Source organism: Dasypus novemcinctus, chromosome 21 (genome assembly GCF_030445035.2).
Source record: "Dasypus novemcinctus isolate mDasNov1 chromosome 21, mDasNov1.1.hap2, whole genome shotgun sequence".
Lineage (NCBI taxonomy): Eukaryota > Metazoa > Chordata > Mammalia > Cingulata > Dasypodidae > Dasypus > Dasypus novemcinctus.
The window spans coordinates 7,907,781-7,924,696 of record NC_080693.1 but is presented as its reverse complement, the minus strand read 5'-3'; the positions used below and the strand labels follow the sequence as shown (position 1 = coordinate 7,924,696).

The 16,916-nt window shown below is 38.3% G+C and overlaps 1 protein-coding gene and 1 long non-coding RNA gene across 3 annotated transcripts in view; both read right to left on the bottom strand.

Annotated features, from left to right (window-relative positions):
- The window catches only part of LOC139437117 (uncharacterized), a 250,523-nt gene that overhangs the window by 175,190 nt on the left and 58,417 nt on the right, over positions 1-16,916 (bottom strand). The window lies entirely within an intron of this gene.
- Positions 8,389-16,916, bottom strand: part of LOC131274899 (zinc finger protein 596-like) — a 29,813-nt gene continuing 21,285 nt past the window's right edge. Inside the window, exon 3 of the mRNA XM_071210870.1 lies at positions 8,389-16,630. Coding sequence (XP_071066971.1) covers positions 15,730-16,630 — 901 coding nt within the window. The 3' untranslated portion in view covers positions 8,389-15,729. The remainder of the gene's footprint in view (positions 16,631-16,916) is intronic.

Genomic DNA, 16,916 nt, shown 5'->3' with positions numbered 1-16,916 from the left:
GTTTCTTCCATTGTAAAAAAATTTTTTGACATTATGTCTTTCATCACTGTAACATCTGTTATCTTGTATATACAGTGACATTTTCTTCTGTTTATTACTCAGTGTCTTTTTTTTTCATTTTGTCTTCAAAGAAGTTTTAGTTTACAGAAAAGCCATATACAGAATATAGGGGATTCTGATATATCCAACATCCTTCACCTTTTCCCCTTTCCCCTATTAATAATATTTTATAAGTGTATGGTACATTTGTTTCAAAAGATATATAAATATGGAAATATTGCTACTAAACATGGTCAATGATTTACATTGTGGTTTACATTTTGGACCATTCCCTTTGTAAATTTTGATGAAATTTAACATGGCCTGTGTCCATCATTGTAAGATCATATAGAACACTTCCATCACTCCCCAAATGCCCAATGTTCCATCTCTTCTGTTCCTCCCTCCCCCTCCCCTTGGGAACTGGGCAACAACGACGCTTCACTCTTGAAGAACAATTCATAGTTACTTGCAAGAACTTTGAGGGCTTATCATACTGGCCTGTCCCTCCCCCCCTCCCCCGATTAGGCACTGCCTAGGCTCTCGAGAGATTCTTGCCCCTCAATTTGAGAACACAGCAGGGCTACCCAGGATGGCAGCCCAACACCTGCCCACTTAATATGTGGACCTCCAACCACTGATAAAACACACTATGACAAGATGAACACACACACTCCCTAGAAGCCTGCCCCAGGTGTGCCCTGTCCTGAATGCCCCAGAAACACAACACTCTAAACAAGTATTGCTCCCCTGCCACACTCCCAAAAAACATTCCCAACATTGTAGTTTCAACCACATACTGCAAAGCCTCAGTGTTCACTGGTCCCTCCCCCACTTCAATGGACAGTCCAACCCACCCTTGCCACCATCCTCCCCAACAAACCAGCACTGCCCAACCCAATAGCATCATGCACCACTGTCATGCCCATCCACTGCACAACTACACATTTCCACCTTATGAGAGATTTTGCTCATATGGGCATTGGCTCACAGTCTTCTCATTTCTGTCTCCTGTAAATCCACCTTCCAGAATCTAGCTCTGTAAGTCTAAATTTGCTTAATTCATATCATTGAGGTAATGTAATATTTGTCCTTTAGTGCCAGGCTTGCTTCATTCAACATAAGGTCTTCAAGATTCATCCATGTCATCCCCTGTATTAACGATGCTTTCTTTCTTACAGATGAGTAATGTTCCATTGTATGTATATACCACCGTTTGTTTATCTGCGTATCTGTTGTTGGACATTTGGGTTCTTTCCAACTTTGAGCAATACTAAATAATGCTGCTATGAACATTGGTGTGCATATATCTGTTCATGTCCCTGCTTTCAATTCTTGTTTTTTGTCTTTATTTTTTTAATGTTACATTAAGAAAATATGAGGTCCTCATATACCCCCAACCTCCCTCACCCCACTTCTCCCCCCATAACAACAACCTCCTCCATCATCATGAGACATTCATTGCATTTGGTGAATACATATCTGAGCACCGCTGCACCTTATGGTCAATGGTCCACATCATAGCCCACACTCTCCCACAGTCCACCCAGGGGGCCTTGGGAGGACATACAGTGTCCGGTAACTGTCCCTGCAGCACCACCCAGGACAACTCCAAGTCCCCAAAACGCCCCCACATCACATCTCTTCCTCCCTCTCCCTACCCCCAGCAGCCAGCATGGCCACTTTCTCCACACCAATGTCACATTTTCTTCAAATACTAATCACAATAGTTCATGAATAGAATATCAGGAAGTCGACTCTAATCCATACTCTATTCCTCCATCCTGTGGACCTTAGAATGGTGTTGTCCTCTCCACATCTATTCAAGAGGGGGCTTAGATTCCACATAGATGCTGGATACAATTCTCTTGCTTTCAATTGTAGGCACTCTTGGCTCTTTCGTGTGGTGGTTGACCTTCTTCACCTCCATGTCAATTCTTCTTGTATATAGCCAGCAGTGGGATTGCTGGACCATATGGCAGTTCTACAGTTAGCTTCCTGAGGAACCACCAAACTGTCCTCCACAATGGCTGCAGCATTCTGCCTACCCACCAGCAGTGGACAAAGGTTCCCATTTCCCCATGTATTCTCTCCAACATTTTTATTCTCTGTATTTTTAATAGCAGCCAGTCTAATGGTTTAAGATATTATTTCATTGTAGTTTTGATTTTCATTTCCCAAGTTACTAGTGATGTTGATCATCTTTTCATGTGTTTTTTTTCATTTTTAAAATTATTTATTTCTCTCCCCTTCCCCCCCTCCCCCCAGTTGTCTGCTCTGTGTCCATTCGCTGTGTGTTCTCCTGTGTCTGCTTGTATTCTGGTCAGTGGCACCCAGAATCTGTGTCTCATTTTGTTGCATCATCTTGCTGCATCAGCTCTCCGTGTGTGCGGCGCCATTCCTCGGCAGGCTGCACTTTTTCTTGTGCTGGGTGGCTCTCTTTGTGGGGCACACTCCTTGTACTTGGGGCTCCCCTACATGGTGGACACTCCTGCATGGCACTCTTTGCTTGCATCTGCACTGCTCATGGGCCAGCTCATCACATGATTCAGGAGGCCCTGGGTTTGAACCTTGGACTTCCCATGTAGTAGGCGGATGCCCTACACGTCGGGTCAAATCTGCTTCCCTTCATGTGCTTTTTAGATATTTGTATTTCTTCTTTGGAGAAGTGTCTATTTAAATCTGTTGCCCATTATTTAAATGGGTTGGCTTTTTATGTTTATAAGGGGTAGGATTTCTTTATATATGCTGAATATTATGCCCATCAGATATGTGTTTACTAAATATTTTCTCTCATTGAGAATGCTGCCTTTTTATTTCTCAATGAACTCCTTTGAGGTGCAAAGGTTTTTAATTTTGAGGAGGCTCCATTTATCTATTTTTTCTTTCATTGCTCATGCTTTGGGTGTAAAGTTTATGAAACCATTTCCTAATACAAAATCCTGTTAAAATGCTTCTGTACATTATCTTCTAAGATCTTTATGGTCTTGGCTCTTATATTTAGATCTTTCATCCTTCTTGAGTTAACTTTGTATAAGTTGTGAGATGGTGTTCCTCTCTCATTCTTTTGGATATGGATATCCAGTTCTGCAATCCCTATTTTTTGAAGAAGCCATTCTCACTGTGTTGAATTGTCTTGGTGACATTGTCAAATATCAGTCAATTTTATATGTAAGGATCTATATCAGAACTCTCAATTCAGTTCCATTGGTCAATATGTGTATCCTTGGGCCAGTATCATACAGTTTTGACCACTGTAGCTTTGTAGTATGTTTTAAAGTCAGGTAGTGTGATTCCTCTGATTTGGTTTTTCTTTTTCAATATGGCTTTGCCTATTTGGGGCCCCTTGTCCTTCCAAATAAATTTCATAGTTAGCTTTTCCAATTCAATAAAAAAATTCTCTGGTAATTTTTACTGGGATTGCATTAAGTCTGTAAATCAATTTGCATTGGATAAACATGTGAATGAAGTTTAGTCTTCCTATCCATGGACAGGAAATATTCTTCCATTTGCTTAGGTTTTCTTTGATTTTCTTTAACAGTGTTGTGTACTTTTCTGTGTTTCTGTCATTTACATATTCAGATAAGTTTATTCCAGGTATTTTATTCTTTTAGCTGCTATTGTAAATGGGATTTTTTTCTTGATTTCCTCCTCAGATTGCTCATTGTTGGTGTACAGAAATGTTACTGATATTTGCACATTTTTTTTCACATTTATCTTATAACCTGCCACTTTATGGAACCCTTTATATATACTCTAGAAGCTTAGATTCTCAGGACTTTTGAGGTATAGGAACATGTTATCTGCAAATAGTGAAATTTTTATTTCTTCCTTTCCAATTTGGATGCTTCCTCCCCGCTCCCCCAAATGCTAAAGCAAGTACTTCTAACACAAAGTTAAATAAGAATGGTGAGAGTGAGCATCCTTATCATGTTCCAGATCTTATTGAGAAAACTTCTAGGACTTCAACAATGAATATGATGATAGCTGTGGGTTTTTCATGTTGAGGAAGTTTCCTTCTATTCCTGTCACTGGAAGTGTTTTTATCAGGAAAGGGTGCTGTATTTTGTCAAGTGCTTTTTCTGCAACTATACAGATTTATTGTGTGACCTTTACTTGTGATCTGTTTATGTGGTGTATTACATTGGCTGATGTTCTTATGCTGAACCATCCTTGCCTATTAGGGATGAAGCTCACCTGGTCATGGTATGTAATTGTTTTGATGTGTTGTTGAGTACAATTAGCAAGTAGTTTGTTGATTTTACATTGAGGTTCATTAGAGACATTGGTCTATAGCTTTCTTTTCTCGTGGCATCATTGGCTTTATTGGCTTTGGTATTAAGGTGATGTTGGCATCACAGAATCTGTTAGGCAATGTTCCCTCAACTTCTATTTTTTGCAAGAGTTTAAGTAGGATTGGTGTTAGTTGTTTCCAGAATGTTAGAATTCACCTGTGAAGCCATCTGATCCTGGCCTCTTCTTAGTTGAGAGGTTTTTGATAAATTCAAGATCATATTTGAGATAGTGTTTGAGTTAATCAATTTCTTCTTTTGACAATTAGGGTGCTTGTGTGTTTCTCAGAATTTGTCCATTTCCTCTAGATTATACATCTGGTTGGCATACAATGTTTCAGAGTATCCTATTATGATATTCTTTATTTCTGTGAGGTCAACAGTGATATCCCCTTCCGCCTTTCTTATTTTATGTATTTGCTTCTTCTCTTTTTCTTTGTTAGTCTAGCAAAGAGTTTAATTTTATTAATCTTGTCAAAGAACCAGCTTTTGGGTTTATATTTTCTAGTGCTTTCTTCTTTTTCTTTTCATTTGGTTCTGCTCTAATCTTTGTCATTTCCTTGTATTTTCTTTGGGGTTAGTTTGCTCTTTTTCTAGTTCCTCCAGGTGTTCACATAGGTCTTTAATTTGGGCTCTTCTTTTTAAATATAAATTTTTGTGGCTATGAATTTCCCTCTCAGTAAAGCTTTCAGTGCACCCTCTAGGTTTTGAGACTTTGTGTTGTCATTTTCATTCATTTCGAGGTAGTAACTGATTTCTTCTGCAATTTCCTCCTTGACATACTGATTGTCTAAGAGTGTGCTATTTCAGTTCCATAGCTTTTTGCCTAATCTGATTTTCTGCCCCTATTTCCAGCTTTCTTCCATTGTGATCAGAAGAATTACTTTGTATAATTTCAATCTTTCTGAATTAATTGAGAGATGCTCTGTGTACTAGTATGTTGTCTATCCTGGAGAATGATTCATGTGCACTCAAGAATGTATATTCTGTTGTATTTGGTTGTAATGCTCTGTGTGTGTATATGTATACATATATATATATTATTTCTCTCCCCTTCCTCCCCCCCCAGTTGTCTGCTGTCTGTGTCCATTCACTGTGTGTTCTTTTGTATCTGCTTGTATTCTTGTCTGTGGCACCAGGAATCTTTGTCTTTTTGTTGTGTCGTCTTGCTACATCAATTCTCCATGTGTGTGGCAGCTCTCCTGGGTAGGCTGCACTTTTTCATGTGCAGCAGCTCTCCTTACAGGGTGCATTCCTTGTTCATGGGGCTTCCCTACATGGGGGACACCCCTGTGTGGCATGACGCCCCTTGCTTGCATCAGCACTGCATGTGGGCCAGCTCACCACACCAGTCAGGAGGCCCTGGGTTTGAATCCTGGACCTCCCATGTGGTAGGTGGACGCTGTATCAGTTGAGCCAAATTTGCTTCCCTCTGTATATATATTAGGTCCAGCTCCTCTAATGATTACTCAAGGTAATTGATTCCTGTCAAGATGCTCTAATGGTGAGAATGGTCTATTAAAATCTGCCACAATAATGTAGAGACATCTTGTTTTCTAGATTTTCCAACTTTGCCTTGCGTCTTCTGAGGCACCCTGATTAGGTGCATAAATGGTTTTGACTGTTATTTCTTCTAGATAGTATTCTTTTTTTAATATCTAGTGCCCTTCTTTATCTCTTAAAATAGTTTTGCATTCAAAGTCTATTTTGTCTAACATAAGTATGGCTATTCCTGCCCTTTTTTGGTTATTGTTTGCATGTAAATTTTCCTTCCAACCATTCAATTATAGCCTCCTTGTGTTCCTGGATTTAAGGTTTTTTTGTAGTCAGCATAAAGATCAATCATATATCATTATCCATTCTGCCAAACAGTTTCTCTTGACTGGAGTTTAAGTCATCAACATTCAGTGTTATTACTGTCAAGGAATTACTTACATTAGCCATATTTTCTTTAAATTTATGTATGTCATTTATTTCTATTTTTATATTTTTAGTTTTTCTTACACTCTCCTCCAACAGCCTCTCCTATCTTTTTCCTTTCAACCTGCAGAATGCCTTTTATTATTTTGTGAAGGGTGGGTTTCTTATTGACAAACTCTCTTAATTTATCTATATTTTAAACTTTCCTTCATTTTTGAATGCCAGATGAGAAATCAGCACTTAATCTTATCAAGCTTCCTTTGAATGTGATAGATCTTTTTTCTCTTTCTGTCTTCTCCATTCTCTGTCTTGAGCATTGGGCAATTTGACAAGTATAAGTCTTTGGGTAGGTATGTTAGGATTTTTATGGTTTGTGGTGCAATGCACTTCTTGGACATATACATCCATGTTTCTCAGTAGAGTTAGGAAATTTTCAGCCATTATTTCCTCCAACACTCCTTTTGTCCCCTTCCCCTTCTCTCCTCTCTCTGGGATGCCTACAATGCATATGCATTTTCTGTTGTCATACAAGTTCCTAAGTCCCTGCTGGACTTTTTCTTTTTATCTGTCTGTTCCATGTGTCTGATTTTAGCTGTAATGTCTTCCACATTGCTGATTCCTCTGCCTGTTCAAATCTGTTATGCATTTCCAGTGTATCTTTTATTTCTTGGATTGTGTCACTCATCGCTATCATATCTTTTAGTGTGTGTTTATATTTCTTCAGTATTTTTTTTCCCAATTTCTTCTTAATATCCATAATTTCTTCCTTCACTTAGGTTGATTCATGATATTTGTTTGGACATCTTTTATTAGTTGTTCCATGTTCTGCATCTCTTTAGTTTGTTCATTAGACTGGGCCATGTCTAGTTTGTTTTAGTTTGTTCATTAGACTGGGTCATGTCTTCCTGTTTCTTAGTATAGCTTGTAATTTTTTGCATCTAGGCATCTGCTTATCTGGATGGGTTTGATTGGTTAGCTTTTCTTTCTACTCTAGGGTTTTATTTGTTGTTTTTGTGTGTTGTAAGGTTACAAAACCTAGTTTTGTAAGGTTCTTGTAGAAATAAAAACCTAGGGTGTTTGTAGCCCAAGGTCACATAACCAGTTACAGCAGACAGAAATGGAGTCTAGGTTATTGGCCACCAGTCTAGTGATGCTTCAATTACACCATGTTACGTGAAGCTAAGCTTTAGCCTTGGGGTGTTCATAACTACCTCAAGTTTCTTATTCCATTTTTATCCTTTTCTATACACATCCCACATCAGGAATTTGACTTTTAGGATACAAATCCTAACTAAACAATACTTGGTGCTTTTTTTTTTTTTCCAGTTCTGAGTTTTACCTCTTTATATTTGATCAGAAGTTGTGGATCAAATAGGATTTATTACAACTATGCTCAAGTCCACATTTTTGAAGTATATTATATATTTTGATGAGTTTGCTGGCTGATGGCCACATCCCACTGACATTCTATCCAAGAAACAACTTCTGCTTTGGGGAAAAAAAAATATATGTATATGTAAAAAAATATATGTATATAATGTGAAATGGGACAGTTTGAGGATTGTCACCTTTCCCTGAGACCCACCAATAAACCCTGTGCTTAGGAGATGTAGTAGCCTGGCTCGTGGGGTTGGGTTATAAGTATGGACTTGTCAGGAGTTCCTAGAGATAAAGAGATTCCCTAGCAAATGGTGGCCTAATGAAACATTCATTCCCTATTTGCATAGAGCATTCTGTCAACATTCACTGGAGACTGCTTGGCTGAGTATATGCATTACTTTATAACACCTGCTGTACCCTTGGGGTTACATCTGTTCTTGTGGGGAGGGAGCCAGGTCCATTGCTGACTATGCACTATACACAAGAGGGGTGTGCATAGACCATTTCCCTGCATCAGCTTTGGAGTGGGACTCACTGGCAATAAGGGACCAATTCCCACTAAGCTGAACCTGCTGTTTCTTCACATTGGGAGAAACTGGTGGTCCATCCAATGCCTGAGTAAGTCATATGTTTTCTTGGTGATCCCACCCCAATAACTGCATGGACTCTTGTTATCTTCCATGTGGTGAGTCTCCTTCCATATAGGTGGTGTATTTGTCAGTCAAAGGGGTGCTGATGCAAAATACCAGAAACTGGGTGATTTTTATAAAGGGTATTTATTTGGGGTAGGAGCTTACAGATACCAGGCCATAAAGCATATTTACTTCCCTCACCAAAATCTATTTGGAACAAGATGGCTGCTGACATCTGCGAGGGTTCATGCTTCCTGGGTTCCTACATTCCTGGATCTTGCTTTTCTCTGGGTTCAAGGCTTCTTTCTTCCTGGGGCTGGCTTCTCTTGCCTCTGTGAGCTTACTTCCTGGGGCTCCAGCTTAAGACTTCAGCATCAAACTCCAACCTCAAAAACCCTCAACTCTGTCCTTTGCCATGCCTTTTATCTGTGAGCCCCACCCACCAAGGGGTGGGGACTGAATGCCCTAATCATAACTCAATCATGCTCAGGTACAGATCAGATTATAAACATAATCCAATATCTATTTTTGGAATTCATAACTCTATCAGACTGCTACACATGGTAATAGATATCTTGCCCCAACACTCTGTGTGCCAACAAAGCACTCCACAGCATGGTAGAGGCATTCCACAGCATGGCAGTAGTCATCCCTGGGAGTTGCCAACTCTCTAGGGTGTAATGGACTAAGATGCTGGCCTCCCTCTAGATGCATGAGTACAACTGAGATGCAAGCAATCTCTATGTCAACAATGAGAAAATGCTGTGGGGGATGGGCAGAGATGAGGAGGTGGATCCTAGGAAGAGTAAGGAAACTACCCTGGCTGCTGGCCACCTGTACACACCCATGCCACCTGCTCCACCATGTCTCAAGGGTTTGAAATGACTGCCCAGAGGAGTTCCAGATCCTTTGTGGGAACTGCACCAAGTCCAGGCTGTTTTCAGGTCAAAAGTTATGTTTAACATAGAATCACCCTGTCATTGGTTAAAATGGAACTTTCAGAATGAGGTATTTTCCTGAAAGTGAAATACATTAATTAAAAGACAAGATATGGGCAAAAGACAGGGGAGCTTCACATGGCTTGGTTATTATATCTATTCAAAGAGGGGGGCATTATAGATTGAGTTGTCTCCTGTGGAAGCTAACCATTGAGCTCCTGGCTGCAAACTATCTTTTAAACAAGTCAGTTTCATTGATATGTATTAATAAAGCATACAGTTTATCCAAAGTACACAATCAATGGTATCTGATACAATCACACAGTTGTACATTCATCACTTCAATCATTATCAGAGCATTTTCTTTAGTTCAATTATAATAAACAAAAAAGAGAAAAAAGGAAGAAATTTCTTTACCTCTCAATCTGTTTCACCAGCTGTACATAGCTGCTACTTATGGTTATTCATGTGCAGTTATTTATTATGCAGTTTTCTTGACATATTTAAATAACATATGATCTATCCAAATGGATTTTAGTATAATCAAAATTTTGTGCATTCATCACCAAAAAAATTTTTAGAACAATTTCATTACTCCAGGAAGAAAACCCCATCTCCTTTAGCAGTTCTTCCCCAGGCCTGCGAAAACACTAATCTAATTTCAGCCTTACAAATTGATTTATATTTATGCTTTATAGAAATAGAACCATACAACATGTAATACTTTGTGTCAGTTTTCTTTCACTTAGCATACATTTTTCCCCCTGCTAGTAATATCTTGCAGTATTTACATTTATAAAAGAAAGAAATATTATAATAAAGGCTTGTGGTGAGGGAAAAAAAAAAAAAAAAAGAAATAAAAAGAAACAAAAAGAACATACATTTGTTCAGTTTCAGAGAAGTACGGCCCCATATATGTAATTTTACCCATATCCTATTTCACATGTGGTTTTCCTATGCTATACAGTCCCATGTTCTATATTTTTTAGCTTTCCTTTTAGTTATACATATGACCTTAAATGTTCCCTTTAAACCACTTTCATACCCCATATAATACTACTGCTAGTTACAAACATTATATCGGGCTTTGAACTTTTCTATTCATCTCCAATTAACATACATCCTTCTTAACAATTCTGTACAAGTTAATCCTCAGCTTTTCATTCTCTAACTTCTTCTATTTTCTGGTAACCCATATTCAAGTTACTAAATCCATAAGATTACCTGATCTATTGTTCATCATAGTACATTCATGTAGTATTTGGCCTTTTGTATCTGGCTTGCATTACTAACATAATGTACTCCAAGTTCATCCATGTTGTTATATGCTTTGACTTTGTTTTTACAGCTACATAATACTCCACCATGTGTATATAGCACAGCTGATGGACATCTGGGTTGTTTCCAAACTTTGGCAATCATTAATAATGCTGCTATGAATAGCGGTGTGATGATGTCTGTTCACGTCACTGTTCTCAGTTCTTGTGGGTATATATGTAGTAATGACACTGTTGGGTAACATGGCCAAGTCTATATCCAAATTTGTTCGAAGATGCCATTCCTCCATAGTGGCTATACCATTCTACAATCCCACCAACAGTGAATAAGCATTTCTATCTCTCCACATCCTCTTCAACATTCACAGTTTTCCAATTTTTAAATGAGTGGCCAAACTAATAAGTGAAATGATATTACATTGTACTTTTTCATTTGAATTTTCATAACTGCTTGTGAGGCTGAAAACTTTTTCATGTTTTTTCACAACTTGAACATCTATGGACAGTTGCCTTTTCAAATGTTGAACACATTTTTTAATTGGGTAGTTTGCCTTTTTATTGTTGAATTGTATGACCTCTTTACATATCATGGATATTAAGCCCTTACTGGATATGTGATTATCAAATGTTTTCATGGAATGTAGTCAGCTGACTTTTCAGCCTTTTGACAAAGTTCCTTGACATGCAAATGCTTAATTTTGAGAAAGTCCTATTTATCTATTTGTTCAACCAAGAATCAAAGAATGGCAAGATGCAAGTCTCCTTCTAATCTCTATGAAAGAGAAATTGAGCATACAAAGTACACTCACCATCCTAATCAGATGCCTAGACACCAGGAAAAAATCACAAGGCATACTAAGAAAATGGAAAAAATGGCCCAAGAAAAGGAATATATCAAAGGCCCAGAGGAGACGCAGGAATTCAGACAACCAGCCAATGAGATGCACACAAATTTCCAAAATCAAAGTAATAAGATGAAAGCCAATATGACTAAAGAGGTAAAAGACATCAAGAAGAAAGCAAGAACAAAGAATGTGAAAACCTGAAAAGTAACAGAGCTTATGGGAAAGACATAAGTGATATCAAAGCCACATTAGAGGCATACAACAGCAGTCTTGAAATGATAGAATAAGTGATACAGCAGACAGAACAGTTGAAATGGAAGAGAGAAATGCTTATAGCAAGACAACCAAAAAAAGAGATGAAGACAAATGCATCTATTCAGTGTCAGAGGCTGAGAGCATGAAAATGATAATTCTAACTTTAGCAAATGTCCAGAAAAGAAGAAAACCCTGAAAAAGTGTTCAGGAGGCAATAAATTCACTTTAGGTAAAGGAAAAACAACTGGCTACACCATCCCACTCATGGTCAGGATATGGATGAGGTGGTCCCACCTTGGAGGGCATTGAAGGCATCAATGAAACAAGGCCTGCCCTGGGACATAGCCCTGTACCTAAATTTCAGTGAGAGTAATGGGCAAAATGGTAGAAAATATCCACAACAATGTTCTGTTTTGGCCTGGAATCAGAAGCCCAGCATCTGCCATTTTCACTGAAGTGGCCCAGAAGGAGGGAATGGGAAACTGTGCCAGAAGGGCCAAAACAAGAATACAAAGAACTACCAAGAGAAGAAAACTGAGGGGGCAGGGCTGGCCCATTAAGGAGAGCAATGTGGCTTTATCAAAGCAAAGCAGTGTGGAGACAAATCAGATGTGATCCCTAAAGAAAAACTGCTGTTAGGGGCAGAAGGTGGTCCCCTTAATTAAGAGAGTAATGCCCTACTAAAAGCCAAAAAAGAGAAAGAGGGCTCTCATGTGGGAAAAAGTTTCACCTGTTCTATTGTAGATGTTGCCTTCTTGCAGATGTTGCAGTTCTGACAGCAAACAGCTGCTTGGTAGTTTCCAAACAATATGATGTGGAAACTAGGGTCGAGGCTCTCAGTTCTAGAAGCTGTGAGTCCCCTGGTCCCATCTTTATCTCCTCTCTTGTCTTTCTCTTATTTCTTTAAGTTTTATTCCACCTTCCCTTTGAGCCAACCAATCGCTGAGCTGATCTCAGCAACTGGCACCCAACATGGGGCACGAAGGAAAGAAGGCTTACAGCAACTGGTGCCGAACAGGGACCCAAAGGGAAGAAGGATTGCCTGAAGTGAAATAAAAGTTAGTGTAATGGGGCAGATTTGGAAAGCCTTCAAAGTCCTCAAGGGTTTGCTTGTATTTCCCCAAGAGACAGAGAGCATCCTGTGTGGGTGCCAGATACACGGATGGAGCCGTGCCATGAATACCAAGAGACGACGAAAGTTCCTGTGGAATCCAGAACCTTTGGTTATGCAGATGGAGAGACGGATGCTGGAAACTGCATGGCTGGGTCTCATTCTGAAGACTAGAAAGGCTCTACATCAAAGTATTTAAACTATAGAACTTGTTCAAGCATGGCATCATAAAGCAAGTATAGCTTGGGAAAGAGATTAAGAAGAAAATTGAGAGGAGGAAAACTGGAAAAGAAATGTTGAATTATAAAAGGAAGCAATGAAGAAATTCTAGATTAATAGATTTGGAACTGCTTTTGTTTGTTCGATGTCAGTGTGTGTGTTGTATGTTTCAGTGTGTGTAAATTGTTCAAATAAGAAAAAGAGGTAGAAAGAACAAAATGAGGAAGAAAGGGAAAAAGAAAGAAAAGGAAGGAAAAACAAGGTAGAAAAGAAAAAGGAAGGAAAAAAGAGAAAAGGGAAGAAAGAACAAGAAAGGAAAAGAGAAAAAGAAAAAGGATAAAATGAAAGATATAAAAATTAAGTGAATATTTCAAAAGGTAAAAAGTTTGTGGGAATGCTAACTGAAATGTTATAAGGTGTATTTTTTCCAAAAATAAGATGGTAATATGGAGATATGTGGGACAGAACTAGTATGCATATAGGAAATTGTAAAATTATCGTGGTAGCATCCAGTGAGATAATGCGTTTTGTAAAATTAAAACAAGCCTGAATGAATACAAAAAGTGCAAAAACTGTGTGAAAAGGTCAGCAATGGACTTTCGCAGTTCTTCAAGGCTTTTTGCCCTGGCCTGATGGCAATCAAACTGGCAGTATAGAAGAAACCTGTGGCAGTGAGCCTACTAACATCAGAGACAATGGTATCTTAAGGGCCTGGAATAGGCAAAAAAAATTGGGACAAGCTATAGGGTCCCTGCTACTCTATCAAATTCTTAAATGTTGGGTAAGATAAAAGTATACTCTCTGCTGTAATTGATAGAGTACAATGTTTTCTTATGTTAACAGAATTTGTAATATTGTTGGAATACTAAAAACTCTTATCCCTAAGATGTGTTAATTAGGAAAGGTCCTTCATGGTAATAGGAGGACCTCCGCAGGCTGCTTCAAAACATAGAGGGAGAAGGTGGATATTGATTTAGCCTGTGAATTGGATGAGGCCCCAGGTCCAGTGAAGATGCTAATAGTACTATACAAATTGGGGAAAATGAGATGTTTTTGATCAAGTACTGGCCTATATAGCCTTGCTGGTGGGGAATATTAAGCCCATGAGTAATGAAAGTCTAGTCATTAAATGTCTTCTAGGTTGAAGTCTTATTGTTCATTGTTGCAGTTATGGATTATGTATAAAATGCTTGAATAGTAATCAGAAATTTAATAATGAAACATTTTGTACTTAGGTGATTTGATGAACTGTAACCAATCGTGATATATCCAACTGCTTTCTACTTCTCGAATGGAATACACTCCCCAAAGCATTCCCCAGGGGGGTTTCTGATCTGGGCTAAAGTAGTATTTACAGGCCACCTAATTTAAACTGGAGATGATACAGATGCTATCCTCCTGAAAACTGTACATTGTGAAAATGGGACACTCCCTATGTCTTCAAGGTAATTTCATGTGCTTGCTTGATGTTATCCTCATGTTCTTGTTGGAAAAGCCTTTTTATTTTAAAATACTAATGCATGGAATGACACACTAATAGATTCTGCTTTCTGGGGACTTCTCTAACCAATGAACCCACAATTCACATGACTGACATGTCTCATTATAGTTTCATTTACAATTCCTTTTTAAAATGTGAGGGCAATAGTAAATGATACTTCAAAAGGAGTATGTATATACCATAGACATTACTTCTAAAGTGTTTATCCATGACTGTTTTTAACCTTGCCAAAAGCATATCTTAGAATACTAAGGTAATAGATAAAAATCATAAATTTGTGTTCTAAATGTTTAACATGCAAAGTGATTTTCTGCTTGATGCAAGTCTTTTGTGTTTAGAACTGCAGAAAAACAAAAGTAACCTAACATAAAAGATTTTCAGCAACAAGATCTCTTGCTTGGATATATGCATATACTGATCCCTTGAATCAATCTCACTTTATATCCATCATTCAGTATACCTTTGTCATTTCACAGTTCTATATTGTTATCCCACTTAAATATTGAGACTTGTTCAAGCTCTTGACTATTTTCTGAATTGTATGCTAAATGGTCTATATAAAGCACTTTACTTTCCACTGAATGTTCTGATGGGAAATCCAGCTGAAGATTTTCCTGAATGACTTCAGGATTGTTACTTCAGCATAAGAATATTAATGCTCAGGAATGACTGATCACTGAAGGCATGTCTTCACTTGTGGCACTGGTAAGAGTTGTATACAGTGTGAATTCTCACGTGCCCTCATATGTTAATGTATGAATAAATGATTTTGTGTGGTTTTTCATGAATACCATCTTCACCATAAATTATCTGGCACTCAATCAAGGGGTTTCATCTTGTAAAAAATAAGTTTCTCTATGAGTTGGAGCAGTGGATGAAGACTCCTCCAATTTCATTACATTTATGAGTTGTCTAGTGTTGTATATCTGCACAATATCTTCTACAAGCTTTCCTACAAAGGTGGCACTTCTATCAATTTGCTCCAGGATGAACTTGCTTAAATTGATGGAGTAGGCAGAATGACTAAAGGCTCTGAAAGATTGATCATAAACACAGTTTCCTCAATACTTGAGTTCTTTAGTATGTTTGAAGGTTAAGTAGAAGACTGCACTACCTTCCATAATCAAAACATCTAAAGTATGAGTTATGTCTTGTAATGTAAGATCAGAATACTGACCAAAGCCTTTCAGGTGTATGGCAGTCATAGGGTTCCTCTCTTGTTTCAGTTCTCTCATGTTGTCTAAGGTTACAAAATTACCCTAAAGTTTCCCCAAACAGATGCTATTCCTACAGTATTTTTCCAGTGTGATATTTCTCATGTCATCTAAGGGCAGAAGAATGAGTAAAGGCTTTCCTATATACAAGACATTCATAGGGTTTCTCTCCAGTGTGAGTTCTTTCATGTCTTCTCAAGACAGAAGACCAAGTGAAAGCTTTCCCACATATAAGACATTCATACGTTTTTTCTCCAGTGTGAGATCTCCCATGTTCTTTCAGAGAAAAACAATGATGGAAAGCTTTCCCACATAGGTGACATTCATACGGTTTCTCTCCAGTGTGAGTCCTCTCATGTTTTCTCTGGGCAGAAAAATAGGTGAAGGCTTTCCCATATACATGACATTCACTGGGTTTCTCTCTGTGTGACCTCTCATGTTTTCTCAGGAAAGTAAATGAGTTGAAGGCTTTCCCACATGTATGACATTCATAGTGTTTCTCTCTAGCATGAGTTCTCTTGTGTTCTTTCAGGTCAGAACAATAACAGAAGGCTTTCCTACATGAGAGACAGTTATGTGGTTTGTCTCTACTGTGAGTACTCTCATGTCTTCTGAAGACATAAGAGGTGAAGGCTTTTCCACATATATGACATTCATAGGGTTTCTCACCAGTATGAGTCCTCTTATGTTTTCTTAGGACAGAAGAGATGGTGAAGGCTTTTCCACATATAAGATATTCATATGGTTTCTCTCCAGTGTGAGTCCTCTCATGTTGTCTCAGACCAGACGAGTAAGCATAGGATTTCCCACATACATGGCATTTGTAGGGTTTCTCTGCAGTGTGAGCCCTCTTATGCTGCCTCAGGCCAAAACATCTATGGAAGGCTTTCCCACATAGATGCCATTCATATGATTTTCTTCTTCGGTGATTTTGCTTTTGTAGATTAGAAGATGACTTGTCACTGAGAGATTTTCCAAATAGACTGCTGAAGTAGTTTCTTGACCTTCTGAGTAAAAGACATATGTTTATTCACTCTGGATTTGTGAGTAAAATCTTGCAATTCATTACATGTAATGCCATTCTATTGTGTATGAGATTTCTGCTTCAGGGAAGTAGATAAGAGACCACAGATTTTACAAAAATCCATTCATATACATATGAATCCTAGACTAATCATTTAGTGACAGTCTCCAAATAAAATCTTCCTTATGTTAGTTGGAATATCAAGTTATTCTCCTGCACTCACAGAGATCTTCTCTTCTTTTGCATCCCAACTGCAGAACTATTTAATC